At 38.8% G+C, this 22930-nt stretch overlaps 1 protein-coding gene across 1 annotated transcript in view; it reads right to left on the bottom strand.

Annotated features, from left to right (window-relative positions):
• LOC105930830 (arf-GAP with dual PH domain-containing protein 1) overlaps positions 1-22930 on the bottom strand; it is a 43956-nt gene that overhangs the window by 6390 nt on the left and 14636 nt on the right. The window contains exons 3-10 of the mRNA XM_036142492.1: positions 20698-20789; positions 16834-16916; positions 8022-8134; positions 7781-7927; positions 2898-2981; positions 2127-2189; positions 1006-1077; positions 677-905 (exon numbers count right to left, since the gene is read on the bottom strand). Coding sequence (XP_035998385.1) covers positions 677-905; positions 1006-1077; positions 2127-2189; positions 2898-2981; positions 7781-7927; positions 8022-8134; positions 16834-16916; positions 20698-20789 — 883 coding nt within the window. The remainder of the gene's footprint in view (positions 1-676; positions 906-1005; positions 1078-2126; positions 2190-2897; positions 2982-7780; positions 7928-8021; positions 8135-16833; positions 16917-20697; positions 20790-22930) is intronic.

Raw genomic sequence — 22930 nt, 5'->3', positions numbered from 1 at the left:
CGCTGATTTCAGACAGCCTTTAACTCCGAAGTCGTTACGTGACGGAAACGCACACGGACGATGCGGTTCAAATCCTGGTCTACAGGCTTCCCAAAATGAACTACAAAGGGTACACCCTCTTTTCTCCAAATATTTCTTTTAATTTCCAGGGGATGGGCCAGATTTAGGCTTCAGTCACACAAAGGATTGCTGGATTCCTTATAGCACCTTATGCCAGTAAGGGACATTGCAAGGTCTACTATCGCTAAAGGTACTATGATAGGAAGCATACAGGCTCAGTTTCCTACGTCCTTCCTTACAGACTACATTTATACTGACAGCAGTTATCATGGTGACTGCTGACACACTTCCGCTTTGGCTAAAGAGTCCTTGTTCTATAAGGCTATTCGGGTTTAGCCTTTGATGACAGGCTCAGAAGGCAATCTTTATTTTTTGAAAGCAATGTGTTGGAGCAGGGATTTTCTGTTCAAAAAAGGGGCCTCGTTTTACAGTTTAAATACCTTCCTATGCGTTCAAACAAATGAAATTATTTATGACGGTCCAATCTTTTACTTCAGAAAGATTTGTTATCTAAACACGGCTGTGCCACTGTAGACTCTCAGCAGGCAGTAACCAGTCAAGATCCGTTTTAATGGGGATTTTCTTGGTACACCTCTCTAATATTGCAAATAAAGACCTGCGTATTCCTGTGGCCTCATCGGTCGGTTGATGACCCTCTGGAAAGCTGCGATCCAGTCGCGCTGCTCAGCCTCGGTCTCGCAGGCAAAGAGGAACTTCCGGTCCGGCGTGACGATGGTGATGCCGTGGTTCCAGTGGTAGCCCTGCGTGGACGCGGGCAAGCCGGCCAGGACGGTGTAGCTGTTCTCCTTGCTGCCGATGAACACCTCCCCTCGAGCGTAGGCGTCCTGGGGGACAGATAGGCACATGAGAGACACATGGATGTCCCGTCAGTCCATCGGGCCAGGTTTCTAAAAGATCGGGGGAGGAATAAGGGTCTCTTCTCACCAGAGGGTCTTTGAAATACATGAGCCGCCGGTCGTCCATGGTAAACCACCTCTTCTTAAAGCCTTCTGTGTGCTGTAGCAGAGCGAGACAGATGGGGAAATTATAAAGGGAAACAGGGTGAAAAAGTCTGTCTTTGAACTGCAGGATGCATCAAAAATATAGAAAACGGGGATCGGTCTCAACAGTGCTTAGAAGTTTATCTGGCGGAAAACACACTGGCGAGAGACTGAGGGATGCAGAAAGCTGTAAATATGTTTAAAAATACTATTACCGTAGCATAACTCTGCACTGAAAATTTGAGAAAAATTAAACTTTTACCTTGAGTACATGTATTCAGAAAGGGAAAAAAAAAAATCTCATGTTAAGGAATGATTATTATAAAATCAAGTTCCCGGAGCTACCACCCAGTCTACATTTACTGCAGATATAGAGCCCACACTGGTAGGAAACAGGCTGAAAAATGGTCTGCAGATAGGATTTTCTGGGGGTTACATAATGGCCCCAAGATAACCGCATATTCTGGTTTGATGCAGGACAACTTGGGCTTAAAAATGGACTCCATAGGGTCATCATTTCCATTTAGACCCGGCCAGCACCTACACAGGTTATCCAATTGGTTTTGCAATAGAGGTTGTATTTATTATGATTATTTCTAAAATAAAAATAAAAAAATAAATAATTTTGGACACACAATCCGTCAAGAGACATCGGCTGGTCAAAACAACACCTGAGTTTCTTGCATTTTGGCTTGACGCCCAAGTTCAAACGACCATCTAATTGGATGCAGGATTAGAAGAACCACATTCTCCAGGGCAATCATCAGACAGTTCTCAGGGTTCCGTTGAAAGAAATATATTTTAACCATTTTTTCTCTTTGAGGAACTTGGCCAATTCAGAAGGTTTGAAGAACTCTGAATATTTTCAGCAGCAGTACAGCTGAAGGTTATCCCCATAGGGATAAACAAACACTAATGATCTGTCCAAGGGGTTGGATTTACAGCACTAAAAGAAGTGGGCCTAAAACAGAGCCTTGGTGTACACCCTATGAAATGGAATTTATTGATTTACTTTCAGTTTCACTGTAGAACCTTTTTTTGTTGTCCAGCTCGCTCCGTACATACCTTTGGACCAGTTTTCTCCATGAAGCCTTCTTTCATAAAGTTCCGTGTCAGTTTGGGCACCAGCTACAGGAACAAATAAAAAATGTACATGAACTCTTAAAAAAGTACAACTGAAGTATCATCACATATCATCGTAAACAACCTCATCTGAATGAGGCTTTTTACTTTTGCTACACTGCAATTAAGCCCCCCCCCCCCCCCCTAATTTCTTAACCACAAACAGAGCATAAATGTATGATGATATTTAGATACCAGGATAAAAAGAAACCGAACCCTAAACCTATAAAGTTTAAAGTTAGCATCTGATTTACTGTATCAGATTCACGATAGGAAAGTTGTTAATGCAGGAAAACAACAATATATGAACAATATTCTAATCAAGTAATGTTAAGAGGCATTAAAAATTAATTAACATATCAAGCAAGCAAAAAAAGGTTAATGACTTTTCAGATTTTAAGAACATTTTTACATCAAAGAAGAGTGAAATAATTAGAGGGAGGAGGGAACTCTGCAACTGATATAGATATTAACCATTGTGCAGTGAAACTAGAACATTTCTAATTTATAACCAGGAATGGTTACAAACAGGGGCGGTAATAGGAAGAGAAAATATATTTTTTAAGAAAATATAATCTCAAAGTAAGTGTTACTGTAAATAAATCTGAACGCTGTGAATAATGAAAAAAAAATGGACCATGAACCAACATCATGAGAGCCAGGTCACCAGCTAGGCTCCCAGAAATGTGTTTGATTAAACTGCATCTTTTTCACCTCCTCATCACTCGCTCCAGGGAAGGCCACCTGCAGGTAGTGGAACCGGGCCGCTCTGATGGCGTTGAACCAGTCCACCATCTCCTGTGAGAAACAAACACTCTGGTTGGGAGCATGTTCTGCACGGCTGTCCATGTCATCGGTCACATGAGGACATTTTTTTTTTTTGGTTCTAATGAAAACAGAGTTTGTATTTAGTATCCTTGTTTATCTTCCCCAGTGATAGTGTCTCCTACACACAGTAAGGTGCAGCCACCAGGCTGATCTGAGCCTCTGTCAGAACCTCCACCACAGATTGAGAGACTGAACTCGGTGAACCCTTCCTTTCACAGCCCGCAATACCCCTGCTCAGCCAGCAGAGGGGGCAGTGCTCTGTTTTTAAATCAATCCCTTTTTTTTCCCCCCTCACTCTGAAGAATATTTAATTTTTTCTATTCTGTTGCCTTTTAACAGTTGATCAATTTATTCTGTATTAAAAAATTTAATCAACAGCTGCTAAGCCCAAACTGCGAGGCCGTCAAACATTAGCAAAAGTAAAATTTACGTCATTTCCAAGCACATTCAAGTTGAATTTACAAAACCTCCTTTCATATGTAATTGATGATGAATAACACAATCATACACATACACTCAAAATTAAGTTTTTCTTTTTTGTTGTTTACAATTTAATTAAGACCATGTGTGCTAACTTTTTCCCATGTAGGCCAAAACTGTATAGTTGTATGTACTTGAAGCCACAAATTTGACTATATAATTAGAATGTGAAAACTAATTTAACTGTTTTTTTCTTTTGTTTTACATGCTCAATAATAAACTAAGCATGGGATATTTCACTAAAAGAAATTAAATAGTCTGGTTACTGTAAAAAAGAAAAAAAGCATCTGTGATTCAGGTTTGATCAGAAATATAAAAGGAGTCTCACGTGTTTGCCTTATTTAAAGAAAGGCATATCATTTCTGAAGTTTTTTGGTTTAACTGTCATGGGCTACTCTTAGCAACAAGAGCTGGGCAGTGGTCACTCTTTCTTCAAAAAAATGCTCGATGCAATTTATCAACTGTCTACGTCTTTCGGTAAGCAGTCAAACTGTGTATAATTTAATCACTCTATAAATCCAGCAGTTTAGAGAGGCCCGCAGAAGTTCATTAGAGAACTTTGGGGGAAAAAAAAGAGCATCATGTAGACAGAGGAACACGGCGGACGGAGAAGTTTGGTTCTAAAACAATTTCTCTAGGTTTGAACGTCTCACAGAGCAATAAAAAAACTATAACTGGACAGGTTATGGCTCATAAACTGACAGGCTGGCCAAGGAGGGCAATCATCAGACAAGCAGTCACAAGGAGCCATGATAGCTAAACTGCTGACTGCATTTGTGCACAAATATTGGCTTTATAGAACAATGGCAGCGGATGCTGAAAGAAGACCATTAGAAGTGCAGCTTGATACAAACTAGGTTTCAGTCACAGCAAACGTGTAGAAAAAAGGTGCTCTGGTCAGTTAAGACTAAAAAGAAACCCTTTGATCTAAAATGCAAAGTGTGTTTTTTTTCTCCTGCGTGGAGAAACACCAACACTGCACCTCACCCTGGATCTACCACTCTAACGGTAAAACATGTGGGTCGCAGCATTCTGCTTTTCTTCAGCTTGGTAGAGTAAATCAAGCTAAACGCAGGAAATTCAGGGAAGAAAACCTCTTAGAGGTTGCACAAGATTTGACACTGGGATGGGGGTTCACCTTCCAGCTGGACAGCATAACTGAACATCCAGTCAGAATCAGATCAGGGATTTTGACCAGGGCTGTCCAAAGAGGGCCCCGGAAGCTGTTTTCAGGCACTGCAAATGATTTTGTGCGGCCCCCAGAAATTCTGGCATAGAGCAAATCTTTCTCCTCCGAGCACAGGTGGTTGATGCAGATGGATACTTTTTTTTTTTTTTTTTTTTATCTTTCAGGGCTCCATATTTGCACAAAGCCTTCTGAAAGTAAAAACAAAAGGTTTGCGACAACAAATAATGGCTGATTTATGAAACAGGTTTCTGCATTCGTTTTATTTTCTGTAGTAAATATAATCACAGACGTCTGGCACCTTTCACCAGAAAGCAGACTTGTGCGCTCCCATCCCCGCCCCCTCCCTCATTAATTAATATAACCAGAGTGACCCATTTCCTGTTCTTGTTGCTGAGCTAAGACTAAAAAACTTCTTCTAACCCAAAAAAGGAAAACAATCAACCCACGAAATGTTGGAAACTGTCTTATAATAACACAACCACGAAAGGCTAGACATGTTTTGGGTCTACAAAGATTTACTGATCAGTTTTCTACAGAGATCTCACCTTTTTGTTCATCCCCAAAGAATAAAAATAAATAAATTAGTCAGCAGAATTTAGTTTTATGGTTTTTATGTAAGAAATAAAGAAAAATCTTTATTGTTTGGATGCCAAGGAGCTTTCCGCTTTATGATTTCGGCCCTCATGGCAAAATGTTTGGACACCGCTAGTTTAGATCAAAGGATATTTCTGGGGTAAAATTAGTCTAAAAAGTCACAGTCCACAACAACATTTCTCCATTTGAGAATTTGGGGCAAAACTTGAGAATTCAAATATGATGTTTTACATATTGAATATGCAACAATTTCAGTTCCTAAAGCAGCAAAGTTGCTAGATGAACATTAAATAAGACTTGCTAATATAACTGTAAAGTTTGTCAAAGAAACTGAACATAAATGTTTGGCATACTTTCCAGATTTTAATTTGTAAAACTTGGCTTACCTTCTTACCACTCCACTATCATGGATCAGTTTGTTGGTTTGTCACATACAACCCCAGCAAAAGAGATCAACATTTGTCTGTTCGCTGAGATTTAGATAGTTTTGCATTGCAGTTTAACCAGGATTGGACCAATTATTTGAGGGAATCTCTTGAATCCAACCGAATGCATGAGCATGCACTAGGTAAGCTGTTTGTGCTTTTCATGAATGCTGCAAAACGTCTGTAGGCACTTAACCGCATTGGCTTAAATGACTCTTTATTTTCCACATCGTTCGTAACACATTTGGCAAGACATGTTCAAAGAAGTCTTATGGAAATTATGGGGCCCATAAAACAAAGAGCTTGGCTGGCATTGGAAAAATATTCTCCAGAAGGGTTGCTGCTGAGCACAAGAACAAAATGTATTTCACCACCTCCTTACATAAAATTATGCAACGGTCTATCTAAGGTAGGCTTTCTTGGAATTTATGTGTTATACTGTCATGATCAAAGATTGTTTTACAAATATGCTTTTCAATGTAACTAGATGCATATTACTTAATATAAAGAAGTTAATTTACAATAATTTTCACTGTACGAAATGGCCTCAATGTAGTTTTATCATAGGCACAGATTAAACTACCAATTAACAGACTGAAGGCTACACATAATGGACACATGTTTACCCCAAATTAAAAAAGTGCAGCAATCAATGTTTTGCATCAACCTGCTTCACGTGGAGGGATGCAGCAGCCAAGAAAACCCCATCTGTATGAACAGTGTTCTGGATCATCAAAAAACATCATTGTGACTGGTTCCATTAGAGCGCACATTTAAAATTGTCCAAAAATAAGTAGAACCATGTCCTGAGGAATCATGTTGCAAGGCAAAGATGTTTGTATAACGGCTTTCTGCAGGAAGTACAAAGATGGAAATCAGAAGACTGGAGCAAAGTTGTTTTCTTCGATCAATCAATCAATCAATCAATCAATCAATCAATCAATCAATCAATCAATCAATCAATCAATCAATCAATCAGTCAACCAGCCTTTAATTATAGATCACTTTTAAACACAGCGGAGAATCAAAAGTGTTGAACAGAGGTTAATAACAGCTGAAGAGAAATAGAGAGCATACTAGAAATTATAATATATAATATAAAATGACAATATAAAAATAATGAACTAAAAAAAGATAATTAAATCAAACAATTATAAAGGACAAGGAATTGAGGAAAACGTAACCATGCAGTGAAGAACTAATAAAAGCAAAACTCATAAAAAGACCAATATTCTTCATATGTACACCACAAATATTAGTATATATTTAACATGTAAACTTATAAAATATGCAACATAAAAGTTGTTAGAAATGTGAAACAGACTATAAATATAACAACTTTTACTTGTATTCTCACCATCTACCTGTTGCTCAGGTAAATCCCTGTACCCCCATGGTTACAATGTAAAAATTCCTTTTAGGGCATTTTGTTAAAACCTGTGTTTTTGTGAAATCCAGGTGAATTGCTTTATTTTAATTTTATTTACACGTCTACCTACAAGGAAAACCGTCTCAGGCAATCCTGTCTATATCGGACAAGTCGTCAGGAAACTCCTCAGACCTTAACCGCCTACATGAACCAAGTTCTTGTAGGCGGAACCTACAAGAAGGTGGAGAAACAAAGAAACCCTGATCAACATAATTCCCTTTGAAGTTCACAGAGGATCACAATCAGTCAGGATTCAGCCAATAAGGTGAAATTAAACAAGTCAGAGTAAATTACAGAAGTTCTACATAAGAAGTCTGCAAATTCTAAATAGTGACTCTGCATAAATTTGATAGATGTGCAATTGAAAACTTTTGTAACTTCAGCTAACCATAGAATGTGTTGCTGCAAAGCCTTTCGCCATGGCAAGAACATTTCTTGAGTAGTTCATTGTTCTACTAGAAAATCATGGCAGAAACTGACCCAAGATTTGTCATTACGCTGATGACTGAGTATTTTTAGTGATGCATATACGTATATATTCTCCTGCTTTTCAAGCTTCTTCTTTTAGCTGATCCAGACCATGTGGTAAAGCCAGTCATTGCCAGTCTTGTACATGTACACAATTTGTCAATATATGCTTATGAGACTGTACCTTAGCATCGCTGTGGTAGACGAAGATGTTCCTTGTGCTGTTGTCTTTCAGGTAGGTGATCTGCAGGCCGCAGGGATTCCCGATTTTGGCCGGCTGGAAGGTTGCGTTGAGTGTTTCGATCTTCATCACTGCCTTGGGATCTCTGGCCTTGATGGAGGCAGAGCAGTTTATAATGAAGAAGAAAGAAAAGGTGTCATACAAGCTCTGCCTTTTTACCAAATCAAAGGTTGCTGTTGCTTACATCCTGCTTGTTGAAGTACTTAAGGGCTCCCTCCCGCTCCGAAAGGACAAACTTTCGACTGAGGAACTGGCCGTTGTCTCTCCCTCGTTTCCATAGAAACCCTTCTCGGTACCCTGAGTAGAGAGGGGAAACAAACTGTGTTTGAAGGGAGGATGGCACTATACCCTCCTTAGAAGAGACTGAACAAAAGAAAAATCTGCGGTGGGAAGGGTGTGATGCTTTAACTAGCATGTGTTGGTAAAATCTTGTTGACATAAAGAAAATAGGAATAGGAAACTGTGGGAAAAGGAGGGTAAACCAGATGAATGAGTCAGCACAGACATTCTCTCGTGTTTCTACTATCGACCATCCTGTTGCTTGTGATGCTTTCATTACATGTTTCCAGTTAGAAGCTTTATCTACCACCATTAAAGTCACCCTCTTTAGTAAATTTCAGTAAACTAGTCGGCCCACACAGCAGCATTTTCCTTTATTTCTACCAGGCTATCATATTCTATGTTTATTTCCGACCTATTTCAACTGCTTTGAAATAATAAAGCTGTCTTAACAATGATTAGGTGATGTATCTGGAAACAGAGGCTACTAATTCTAAATAGATACTATTAGTTGTTTTTATTCTTCCTACAACATCTGTGGTTAGAAATATGTATCTGAGGCTAAATTAATGACAGTTACAATGTGAAGTACTGGCAACAAATCTATTTCTTGAAGCAGCAGAAATGCTGGAAATCCTATCGTTCTTTTGCTGGATTCAAAATCACATCAATTGGTGGTTCATGGATTTTAAAACCTCTAGTTCTGGATCTCTTTAAGAGAGGTAACTGAAACTGATAAAACAAAGGCCTGACAAGACCATTTTTCCATGACATCGTAGAACAAAGATAAGACTTCATCAAAAATAACTCCAAAATATAATTAATGTAGATCAGAGGGGAAGTAGCCAGCTTTTCGGTATCATAAAACCAGTGGACAATCATATGTTTTTTTGTGGCTATTTTAATTTGCAAGGTAACTTTCCTACTTAAGGCTTTGTGAAGTACCCATCTGTTCCTAAATTTAGGCAAACGAAAGACATCCAAAGCCAGGTTTGCTAGCTTGTTTGATGAGTTCCAATTTTAGTCATGAACACATTTCAACCCCATCTAGAAACCAACAGCCATCCTCCCACATATGTCTTTTCAATGTTAATTATGCTAGCTAGCATTAGCTGACATCTGCTTTTCCAGTCAAACTCAAAGTACTGTACACTAGAGCCACGTTTACCCAATCACTCACTCACTAACACGCACACATTCATACACTGATACACAGATTGGTAGGCAACTTGGGGTTAAACGCCTTGCCCAGGGGCGCACCCTCATGTGACAGGGGAAGCTGGAATGAAACCCACAACTTTCCGAATGCAAGGTAACAACTCCACCATTGGGCCACAGTCGCCACATAAACAGCCTTTATTTGATAAAGAGAACTAAACCTGGAATTGTCAGTATGAACTGAAGTATGAATCTATGAATAATTTTAATCCAATTCCCCACATGTTGACCTATGCCAAACAGTTTAGTCTGCTATTGACTCTCGCTTGCCGTTAGTAATTAGATTACTAAAATTTGAAAAATCAATATTCAGTAATCTATATGCTGGGTGGGGGGTGGGGGGGGGGGCAGGGTATTGTGTAGGTTAAAACTGTGAGTAGGTAGAAAGAGTTGGCAAGCTTCTAAAATTCTGCAAATTGCAGTCAAGTGACCAAATCTGGATCAGGGCCCAAAACACGTGATTTTAAAACTGTGAGCAATAAAAGCTTTCTATATAGCCGAATCATTTGGTAAATGTTCAATTCCTTTTGCGTCATTTGGGTTTGGATTGATATTTCTAGATAAAATCTTGTGAACATAGCAAGGTGTCAAAAAGCCCTAAGCTGAAGAAGCACCTGAAGACCTTCCCTGTTCAATTAAAGAAACTGGTGAATATTTAAAAAAGAAACAACCTGCTTGAGGTGGTCTACATTAAGCCTGAACAATGCTAACAACTTTCAACCAAATTTAGAAGTAAATAAACATCATCGTGTGGGTGTGCATTTCTTTTTTTTTCTTTTTCTTTTTAACCATGACAGCTTTTCATTTTTAACTTCTCAAACACAAGCACATGTTGCTTAAACATAAATAAGTATCATCCCCTCCACAGTTATTCTCTCCTTCCTTATTGATTGCCACTGACAACCTACAGTATTTCCCCACTCTTTCTCTGCGGTCTGTTATCTCTGCTTCTTGAAACATTGACCTACACAAGCATTACCTCATAGATCAATAGCTCATCCCCACCATCAACTCTTTCCCCACCACTTTCCTCCTCCTCCATTGCATACCGTCACTGTTGGCTGTCATGGTCAGGTTACTGCGTATAGAACATTTCTGCCACCCACACAAGGCTGGGTTCTCATACAATACTGCTCAAAAATAAAAGAGGAAGAAGCAAGAACAAATAAGACATGACAGAATGATTAATTTAACCCTACTTGCTTTGTGTGCGTGTGTGTGTGATGTTTCAATGAAACGGTGAGGTCACTGAAAACCAATCAGAGTGGACCATCTCTTTGCTATGATGTGAAATGCATACTAGTAGAGAGACACTCGATCACAAATGAACACAAGCAAAGCACTCGCAACCCCACCACACACACACACACACACACACACACACACACACACACACACACACACACACACACACACACACACACACACACACACACACACACACACACACACAGCCAGCCGAGCCAAATGCACTCACTGTTTTAATAGCAGTTCCACTCTCCAGCGGTGACAATTAGAATGTCATTGCTTCGATGGGCTTTTAACGGCAAACCTATACACACAACCACTTAGCAGAGGGATGGAGGAGAATGAAAGTTTGAAAGACGTCAATGGATTTTTTTTTTTTTTTTTTTTCCAGGGTAATTGAGTCTCTGAAGGCTGGTACCCACTGGGAGATGTTGGTGCAAGGAGTTTTCAAGGTTTTGCTTATTGGAGGGTAAACAACAAAAGCCTGACACGGCAACCGGCGACGGCAGAGTAACTTTGTCGAGGGAGAGCGGGCATGCGACACCAGTCAGAGTCAAAGTCAGAGTGCCTGCATGCAAGTATGGCTTTGCTTTAGCAAGCGCATTTTTTTTATATATAAAAAAAACGAAGAAAAAAAAAACACTCAGTTTTTTAAACACTGGCTGTTTTAAGATAATTTACACTATGATATTATTCTGCATAATACAGCAGAGGTAAAGCATTTGTTGCAATACATTCTTGGCTTTTGTTTTATTTACACAAACAAGGACACAGCACCACACCCTTTATTGATTTAATGATCTCACCCAATCCTTCTGCTTCTTCTTTTTTCAGTGATTGTAACTTAATTCAGCACCAGGTCATGAAAACTTAATTCAGTTTTATGTAGATGTCTGCATTATCGTTTTCATGGTAATCCTTTCTTCATTCAAGTCAATTTTGGTGACAGTCCAATAAACTTAACATCATTAGCTCTGATGCTTCCTTCTCTGCCAACTTTCTTTGAATTAGGACAACTGTAGGTCCCAACCCACATGTCACAGTACCTTCAACTTCCATTTGTTAAAACATCCCATTTCTATGTGCTGCTAACCTACTGTCATAATTTATTTCTGACTCTTGCCCCTATCTACAAATACAGCTAAAAAAAGGTAATATCGTGAAAAGGTTTAATACTTTTTGATCACTCATATCAGAAAGTGAAACTCATTCAAATAGTTGAAGCCTTCTTTTCTTGTCATTTTGATGATTATGACACACAGACAATAAAATCCAAAATTTATTGTATCAGAAAATGCTTCTGAGAAGTGATTTCCGTTCTATGCAATCAATACTTGGCAGGGGCTCCTTCTGCATAAATTCCTGCATCAGTGCGGTGTGGCTAGGAGGCGATCAGCCTTTGGTTCTCCTGAGTTGTTAAGGAAGCTCAGGTTGCATTGATAGTGACCTTCAGGTCCTCTGCATTGATGGGTCTGGTGTCTCTCATTTACCTCTTGGTTATACTCCATAGATTATCTATGAGGCTCAGGTCAGGCCACTTTGGCTGCCAATCAAACACAGCTGTACCGTGGTCATTGAACCAACTTTTGGTACCTTTGGCAGTGAGACCAGTTGTCAAGCTGGAAAGGGATATCAGCATCTCCATATAGCTTGCCTGCAGAGGGAAGCATGAAGCAATCGAAAGTTTGGCTGGACTGACTGGACCAACATCAACAGATAACATAGCACCCCAAACCATCATGACTGTGGAAACATCACACTGATCTTCAAGTGATGTGGACTCTTTGCATCTACCCTCTTCCTCTTTCTCTTCAGTTTGATTAATCTTGAGAAGCCTCTTAAGGCTGCAGTTATTACTGTTAAAATAGTTCCTACTATGTCTAATGGATTGTTGACCCTAGGTACATAAATTAAGGATGGGGGATTAAATCTATTTTTGCCATCAAGATGCAGAAACTCATGATTTCGCATCAATTAACAAAAGTCAAACTCAATTTTCTTGATGTCAAATTATAACCTAATACCTTAAGTACGTAAAGGTGGGAACTAAGTCATCCCGCATATGAAGCACCCAAACAGTTTATGATAAGAAAAAGACAAAGTTGATTGCATTGCACACAGCACCTTCTGCACCTGAGTTAAAAGTGACTAGAGCCAAAGAATGTACAGTCTTCAAAGCTAGCGTGAAATGTTTTCAGAGACAACAAATGTTTAGAACTATATCACATGTTTCAACCCTGAAAAACAGCTAGTTATACCCTGCCATCTTCAATCAAATGACCATTGAGCCAGCGATATCAAAGCTCCTCCCCTAACTCTGAAAAGACGAAGCGAATTACAAAGTTGACTGCAGCTTTAATTGTAAAGGATTCACAGGCTGTCAGGCTATGGATATATATAATCCTAAACTAGAGGATATTTCACAGACATGGTGATCCACGTACTCTACAAAGACCAAAACAAAGTCACGGGATCACTACAGACAGGTAGGATACCTCTTCATGTAGCTCTAATCACACATTTTCTGATAGGTGGCAGCTAGTTAAGATTCCTGGATCAATGTGTGCTTCTGTGCTTGTTTGTTTCTCTTGTTGTGTCTCTGCTCTGTCTTCTCTAACCCCCAGTCGGTCGAGGCAGATGACCGTTCATACTGAGCCCAGTTCTACAATAAAACCAGGCAATGGGCAATGCAGACGACTGTCCCTGTGGCTCTACGCTCTTGCAGGAGGAATGAATGCTGCTTGGAGAGACTTAATGCAATCTACTGGGTTTCCTTAGACAGGAAACCTTTTAATCAATCTGTATAATATGATTGAATTTGACTTTGGAAAGGGCCTTGGAATGACATGCATCATGAATTGATGCTATATGAATAAAATTGAATTGTATTGAACTGAATTGAATAGTGTGTTGTGAGCATCAAACTAGAGCAGCGATAAAAGTCTCAAACGTGCAGAAATGTGTGAGCTGTAAAAGAACAGATTTAGTTTTTAGTTACAGATGAAACAAGACATCTTGAACTCCTTATTGAATTGGTCAGCTGGGAATGAGAGCTGGTGGTACAGATTCTTTTGTGTTCTTTAGATGAAACTTTTTATTCAGTTGTTATGAGCGTTTGCATGTGGGGGCACTAGGGTGGGAAAATGGGAACATGACCGTATATCTGGTTTTGTGTTTGTCCTTTTGTCAGGTTGGGTTTTGAACTGCACCCTCTCCTGGGGCATCTCAGGTCTCCACTAACTGCTCCTCACAACCACCATTGAGCGTTTTTCTTATGGATAACCGTTACATATGCAAGAAAACTCACAAACACCTACAGGTGCTTGGATCTAGCTGCTTACAGATCCACTTCCATACAGATAAACCCCATAGTTAGCTTTGGGTGTCACTAAATACATCTTGAATTTTTCAGTGATGTTATCAAAGGTGTAGGCTGTTTGTACCTGTGATATTTTATTGGTTGTTTTTGCTGTTTTTATAGCTCTCTGCAGGTGTAGAAGGACACTCAGAGGATGTTATCTTGTACTTTTTTTTCCTCTATTCCATTTTTGTCACCTTTTCTCCCTTTTAACATTTTGCCTCATCTTTTTCCTCTTCCTTTATTTCTCTTTTACCTTTCAGTTTATCTGTCCATTGAACTTGGAATAATCCCAAAACAATATCTAATAACGTTTTTTATATATTATCATATATAAACCAAGCGTAGCACTATGGCGAAAGCAGTAATGCTCCACTGCAAACCTGTTGGGCTCACTTTGACATTAGGACAGCAATTCCTAGTGCTACATAGCCAGACAGGACATGTAATAAAAGAAAGAAACTGTTTATCCAGAGGTATTTCATTTATGTGCTTTATTATCATTGGATTCGGGTTGCGTGGTTGGTTTGTTCATCTGTGTGGGCAGTGTCACACCGACGAGTGGTTTACAATCACATCATAGCCTTCTAAATCTTAACCAAAGCGGGAAGTGCCAATAGATTCCCACCACTATAAAACTCATCTAGTTTCAGGACCTGCTCCATATTTATATAATTTAATATCATCAAAATAATTATGATAAATGAACTGAATTTATATTATGCTTTTTTAGTTACAGTGTCCACTCAACACAAGAGCCACATTCACCCGCATCCAGTAAAAACCTTTACATGTTACAATCCATCCATCCATCCATTCATCCATCCATCCATCCATCGGATAAACTGGGCTGTCACAGATTTTTGTCTACACTACCACCTCAGCTCTGGCATGTCAAGTTTACTGAACCTAAGATAGCAAAACACAACATCTGTTACTGTTTGACTAGTTCAGGCACTCCTTTAACATATAAGTCATAAAATGAGACTGACAGGACAGGAAAACAACATTTCAGCCACTGTCCCCTAGATTATAGCAGAATGCAATGCTTGGAGTCCTAAGCGGCGTATCAGTCAGCCATCTTCATTGGTCAGAAAATCTTTGATCGCTGAAACCGCGTGCCTTCCCAATTCTCCTGGTCTTCCATCAGTACCAATGCATCCACTGCGCAGCATTACGGACAAATGTATTTGACTGTTTTACAGCAATTAAAGTAATTGCCTCACACCTTGTCACAATTGTGTGTTAATCTGTGGAACACATCACTCTGGTGATCATCGGGGAGAGGAATGTGCTGGTAGAAAACCCAGATGAAAAGTTGTTAAGACTTTTAGTTGAGATTTAAGATGGCTTATGGACACTCTTTCATTTATTTGAAAGGATATTATTCATAGTTAAATGTCACCAATACAAGCTTGAATAACACTGCAGTTTTGAATGCTTATGATAAAGCCGATCTATGATTAAAGTCTGATATGGAGTGAAATATAACGTCTCAGATGAATCATTATGCAGTTTGCATGTACTGGATGAGCAAATGGCTGACGGTTAATTTTTTTTTTCTATAAAGTTTTCTGTTTTATAATGTATTGTTGATCACTGTAGAAGGATTGAGTCCATGTTTGAGTTAGCCATATAGTGCACATTAAAGGTCTCCTGGATCTCGAACAGTGAATAATAAAAAATAAAATCAGTTTAATAAATCAAAATATTTTTTTTTAAATGTAGAATAAGCTAATTAAGTCAGATTTCATAAAAAAACTTATATAGTATTTCAGTTTAGCGCCAATAGGTTGCTACAAAGCAGATGCTAACTTTAGCATCGTTGCTGGCTAACATTAAGCTAGCTGCGGTGTTCTCACGGTGACTTGATTCCGTCTTGTGGTGGAGGCTCCTTCTACGTTTTTTTTTATACTTAGATTTTATTAGGGCAAAAGGTTTTTACAAGAGAATATATGCATCTTAATATTAGTAAACAGAAAACAAAGATAAAATACAAGCAGAATGTACAAAGTAAATCAAAATGGCAATATGGGGGAGCCCTCTATTACAAATGTTTGTAACATCATCCTGATCTCAGATTAAATTTCTTAACCGTTTTTTCTGTGGTGTCATTCTCTTTTTTATTTATTTATATATTAATTTTTTTTTTTTTATATGTTCTACTCATTTATCCCATTTTGCTTCACACTTCCCCTCCTGTCTGTGTCGGATGTCTCCCCCGCTGTTTTCAGCCACTGGTCCTTTATAGGAGGATCTCCTTCTGCGCTTTTATAACGTCAGCATGACAGGACAACTCAAGAATTACTTCCCCCAAATAAGAGCCTCGACGTGGAGAAAGAAGAGTTTCAAGCTTAAGGAGCTCACCTTCACATCCACAGTACTGCACGAGCTTGCAAATGGTTCGCACATTCACTTTGAGGAGTAAAATTGTGTTTTTATATTGCAAGACCTAAAGATGTTTTATGTTCTTGCTTTTGTTAAAAGAAAAGGAAAAAGAAAAGTAAATCTTATTTATACCTAAGCTTTCCCAGATAAAAATCACTACGTACTTAGATGATTAAAAATGCAAATGAAGGATGGAGGTGATTACAAACAAATGTCCAGTAATATTTAAAAAGATCTTTAGGAAGAGCATATTTGAGTAAAAGAGAAAGTCTTCAGTTGCTCGTCATATTACCACTGAGTCCTCTCCAAGTTATATCACAGTCTAGTCTTAAATCACTGGTCTTAGATCTAGGTAGATCTAAATAAACGCAAGGTCCAGAGTTTTTGAGGATTTGAACTGGACCCCACTGGAAAAAAAAGAACTGTAGGAAGCAACATTTCCACTGTTCTGTGCTTTTAACACTTATTACTTACTTTGAAAAAAAAGCTTCCGTATCGCACATACCTGCCGAGTAAGGCTCCTGCTTCTCGATGAACTCAAACTCATTCCGTTCGTACTTGGCTCGGATCCATTGCTCCCTCAGCAGCCTGGGGACCCGACGAAAAACCCACAGTTAGCTTTCCAGGACAATTGTGCACACACCAAAAGAGCTCTGCACCATGACCTGGTGCTGATCAGTGGTTTTCAGATGGTTTGCATTTATTGGCAAGTGTTCGTGAGCTCTTACCCAGCAGCAAAGGATTCTATGTGCAAAAGCAGTAAAAAATGCTCTTAGATTTTCTCTCTTTCTATCAGAACAAAACAACAACAACAACAAAAAAACAAGACAGTCAGTTCATCACCATGCCAACAAGCTCTCACATCTGGTTTCCTCTCCCCGTTTCAGTCTCCCCTTTAGACTCAAAGCTGTTTTCATCCCCTTTTGCTAGACATTTCCGCATTCAGTTTACCCTCCTTTGTGCTGAGAATAAATCCACCATTCTGTTCGGCACAATGAGATAAAACTATTTGACTGAAATCCTTTGAATGAGATCGTCTAGTGACACTGGAACCTGAACGTTAACCCCTGGAGGTGCTTGGGGAAGGTCAGTGATAAAGGCATTCCTCTTTCTCTTCTGAACTGAAAGAAGCAGAAGTAAGAAAGGAAGACTCTTAACTCGCTTTTTTTTTGTCTCTTTTCTTTAGGCCTTCCGGAAGGGAAGCGCACATGGTGAAAAGAAGACGAGCCTCACATTCCAAACGGTCAGATTGAAAAGTGAAACAGAGCCCTGCAAAAAGCACTCTTGACCATCGGACCTTTTGTCCTGATGCTACCACACACTCGATGTATCTTATTGGGATTTGATTTAATAAACCCTTAATAAGGTGTCCATAATTGTGACTTAGAAGTAAAATGAGAAATTGTATGTTGGGCATTTGTATTTATGCCACCTGAGTCATCTTTTGTAGAAGCAGCTTTACTTGGACCTGCAGCTAGCTAGCTTTGAGCACCAAGAGGCTACTTCCATCGCCCCCAGAAGCTCTTTCTACATGTTTGCATTGTTCCCTCCATGGCTTGTTTCCTTAAATAAGACGTTTGATTTCTGTCTTTTGACAACGACGTCTCCACTGCACGGGACCAGATATCTTTGTTGTTAGATTTTATTACTCATCGGCATCTTTCAGAGAACAACCAAAGTGCAACTCTCACAGATTTTATAGAGAAACAAATAGTTTGCCATAATTTCATTATTATCCAAATACTTTTCCCATTAACTAAAATGTATTGTTGAGAAAGGGACTAAATAGTTTTCTGAAAATGTACATTTTATAATCACTATGTAATTACAATGTATTTACTCTGTTTTAAAATTGTCCATGACAGGGTGGACATATTTTGCTGTTTGCATGTAAATTGTCCGCTTGCAGTTAATTTATAAAAAGTGTGGGAGCTTGACCAATATGTATTCCTAACAGCATAACATATACTTAATACAATATATATGAAGTTCAATGGAAAATCTCAGCTTTTTTTGGGGGGCGGGGGGAAGTCTCAAAGGCACCTTATGGTGATATTGACTCGGGCGCTTGATTAACAGCTGTCCCGTCAACAGCTTCTCCCACCAGACCGCTGGATCTCTGCAGGCTCTCCAGGATTACAACGGGTCCCTCAGCTGATTTTCTTATGAATGTTTCCAGTCTAGTCTCTCAGCGTAAGTGAAGACCCATGTTTGATTTAGTTTGCAGTTGTGCCATACCCTTTCCGTTTTCGGAGAATGGATTGAACAACTCTCAGAGAGATGCTCCATTCTTGGGATAGTGTTTCCTAACTTAACCTTGGTCTCTATTTGACCTGTCTGCTGTGCTCCTTGGTCCTTATGATGTCGTTTGCTTTCTAATGATCTCCGAAAAGCTTTTGAGGCCTTAAAGGAACAGCTGGATCTATTCTGAGGATGCTTTTCTCCTTCAAGTTTTTGTTATTTTCTGACAGAAATGACAGCTATCCTCAACCTTTTGCACGTTATGTGCTACTTTGTGTTGGTCTGCCAGACAAAATCCCAACAAAGCCCTTTAGCTTGTGACCGCAATGTGGCAAGAACCAGAAGAAGACACAGTATGAGCACTTTAAACCATAAAGCACCTCACCCAGACAATGCAAATTTTATTGATCCAGTATGGTTGAAAGTTTTACATTTTAAACAGGAAGTGGTCTGAGGAGGAGCTGTGAAAAGACTTATTGCTGGCCTTTTTATAGACAGAAAGAGGAAGAGGAAGCAAGGAGATATGCACAATCAGAGGTGTGAAGCAGAGCACATTACAAACACGTGAACAGATTGAACAACCTTTGCACTTACACAGCGTGGGGGGTTGTACAGTAAGGAAGACAACTTACAACAGCAATAAAATGAATGTTATGATGGTTTTTAGCCTTATATATAGTCTTTTTTTGTGGTAATTTATAAGGAAAGGACATTCTTCATTATGCTGGGGCTCTTGAAGCCACAAATACAGTTGACCTTTACAGTGCCACTTTACAATAAGGCTTGACTTATTGATGGCTAATCAATACTTTACAGATATGTTATTAATCCAGCTGTAAACACTTTATAACTTGTTCATAAGTGCTTCTTATGCATTACTTAAGGGCCAGCAAGATGCAAAAATGACTGCTTTATTGCCAAATAGCAAGCCTAATCTGTTCAACTATATATTTTATCTAAAGCTGCTTACATTACACATTTCAGACTAAGTTACTGGCTTGCAAGCACAAACTCCTTTAATCAATAACATATCTATAAACTATTTATTAGCCATCTAAAAGGGTAGCTTCATTGTAAAGTGGTACCAACTTTACTTTAGCATATAAAAGTACATATACCTAAGCCACCAGTAAGTAAGAAGCTATTTGGATTAGATAAAAAATAAAAAAGCCAACAATAAAGTTTAACACAATGACACCTATGAACATATTTAGTTTACTTTAACTTTTCATATCAAACATAACTCAGTGTAGATGTACAAACTGGTTTCAGCCAGTTAGCTTTGGTGCCCCTGTTTTCTATGCACAAATGCTGTGTGTGTGTGTGTGTTTTTTTATGTGGCCTATAATTTACATAAAAACTGACCAAATTCACAAATATTCTGCTTTGTTCTCAGAAAGCCAAATAATAAATAGAAATCTGAAATGAATCTAAAATTCAATTCAATTCAATTCAATTTTATTTATATAGCGCCAAATCATGAAACATGTCATCTCAAGGCACTTTACAAAATCAAGTTCAATCATATTATACAGATTGGGTCAGATTATACAGATTGGTCAAAAATGTCCTATATAAGGAAACCAGTTGATTGCATCAAAGTCCCGACAAGCAGCATTCACTGCTGGGGAACCGTAGAGTCAATGAAATCTGAAATGCGGCTACGGTTAATTTCTTAACTGTAGCCGCATTAACAACGCCGGAAAGTTGAGGAACCATAATCAAATTTATTTGCTTATTTTAACACTGGTTAAAACTCATTTGACAAAACCTCCACTCACATAAAAAGCTGTTGATGCTATCTTCATATGTGCAGCGGGGGGTGTGGGTGTAAATTCATCTGTGCTAACCTGCTGAACATGCAGCACGCTCAACGACATCTTTACGAGAACTTTTTTTCTTTCTTTTTTCTACTCCAAAAGCAGCCACTCGCCCCAGGATTTTAACACATTTTAACTGATCCAGAGTGAACAGGATTCTGTTGCTGCTTCTCAGATATGACTTTGCCTCGCGATTTTCAAAGCTCTTGGATACATCCATGCACAGCACAGCTCATGACCTACCTGTGGAAAAGATTTAAGGGGAAAGGTATTTTTGGTTTTGGATCACTTATGAAAGGTTGACTTACTTGCAGTCAGTGTGCGTTGGTCTGTAGTAGAAAGCGGGAACCTTCTGCTCATACTTGGCCTTGGCTGCGCTGTTTCCCATTGCAGCCATTAACTGTGCGAGAGACAAGAAGCACACACGTGTTACTAAATGTTAAAAAAAATTTTTTTTTGTATTTTCATTCTGTGACATCCTTATAGACATTACATTTCAAATATAATATCATTGCTTTTTTTTTATTTAAATATCATTGCTTTGAAGAAGGGTCCATGAAATACAATGAAAATCAGAACGCCTCGAAGCATATCAGACCCCCCGTGTATAAATGTAGATTTAAAACAAGGCATTTCTTTCTTGTTGCTGAACTTATATATAGAAATAATATATTTTTTAATAATTTAAGCTAAATAAATGTGCTAGAAGAGAACCGTGTAGAGAAAAAAAAGATATTTGGGAAATAAGAAACCGTCAAATCATCCTGAACATTTTCAGCTGAGATAACAGAAATCAGGCTTAAAGAATACAAAACTGTCAATATGACTGAATATGTTCACTAGACCAAAAAAAAAAAAAAAAAAGCCTTCATTGCAGTGGAACATGTGAGCCTCCTGCCCTCATTTCCTCCTTTGTGTGCTTTCCTCAACGATAATTCCTGAGCCCAATCCTGAGCAGGATGAATCCCCCCAGCACGCCTCCTCGTCTCCCCTGAAGGGCTCTGAGAGGGGTGCAGTGCTGTGGCATTCTACTGTGAAGGTTAAAGCAGCAGGAAAGCTAATCACTAACACTAATTTTAACAGAAAGCCTCTAAATTTCACAGGTGACCTAACTGTTGACAGAAGGTGATGCATTTCCCACTTTATAACATCATTGATACGTCTCCTCCGTATCTGGTGGGATGGTTCTCCTGCAGACAGTGATTTCGGGGTACAGCCCGGCACGGCACTAGGTTTTTTACTCCGCTCCCACTGCAATTATCACTGTTGTACCCCACAATTATGACTGCTGTGTGTCCTTTAAAACCCCGCTTTAAGGGACACACATATGATTCAATAAAGGCACATCCTCTGGATGTTTTATTGCAGTTGAACAAGAGCATTTCTCTGCTTTCAGCCACAAATTCTCATGAGGACAAAACCCAGCCACATATATATCTGGTCAGTAAAAATAAATGAACATACCGGTACATAAAAACGGAAATCTACAATAATGTCAAAATGACTAATGAAAACCCTCAAGAAACATTCAAAGAATACAAAATTGGCAACCATTAAAATAAAATAATGGCTCCGAGCAGGGATACAAAAAATAAAAATATGAAAGTAAAATAAAACGGGCGACCACGGCAAAGCCCAGTTTCTGAATGATTTGTTTTGGATCTTTGGATGAAATTGGGCACATTTTAATTCATAAAGACATCCAAGTGGCTATTTTTCTGTTTTGGATTTGTATAATTACTCCACTAAAGGGTTATATTTTTTGATCCATTCTTCTCCAGCCTCCGGTCTTGATTGTATTACTAAACTCAGCTGTGCTCTCTTTCAGCCATTCTGGGACCCTGTGTCTATTTCGAGCCGCCCACTTCCGCCCGTGCTAATCTTGAAACCGACCGCTACCCCGAGATTTGCATTGGTTCCCCACGGGATCCTAATCCCAAAGTAATAGGCTCTAATTCACACCCATTCTGACAACCAATGATTTGACGTCATTTTCTCTAGTCTACTCATAGTTAGCTGTCTGGAAATGAGGTTATGTTATTTAAATAATTAACACCTACAAGAAAGAGAACACTGAGAGCTAACTAAATCTAATCTAATTCCTTTATTTTTTTTATTTTATAGGATCAAAATTAAATGGGAATCAAAACCAAAATATATGGAACTAGGAACTAATACAAAATTTTTAGAGAATACAATACAAACAAAACATTTTGGGGATGTTTATGGCTTTTATATTTAGAATTTATGCATATAGTTAAATATAATAAAACTACTATGAGGCCAGATACACTTAGAACAAAAATTTGTTCAGATCAAACTTTCAGAAGAGTGCTAACCATGTTGACTTCACATCCCATCCTGCAGTAAAGAACACATTCCATCACTGACATCTTTCTACGCAAACAATAGTGTAATCTTAGCTTGTTAGAGCTCCCATTGTCTTCCTTTTGTAATATATCTTGTCGGTGTTATTCAGCCTGGTCACATGGAAATCCGTAGCTGCACACAAGGAATTAGGAATTAAAGTAAAAAAGTTGG

This window comes from Fundulus heteroclitus, chromosome 10 (assembly GCF_011125445.2).
Source record: "Fundulus heteroclitus isolate FHET01 chromosome 10, MU-UCD_Fhet_4.1, whole genome shotgun sequence".
NCBI lineage: Eukaryota > Metazoa > Chordata > Actinopteri > Cyprinodontiformes > Fundulidae > Fundulus > Fundulus heteroclitus.
This window is presented reverse-complemented; position numbering and strand designations above follow the sequence as displayed.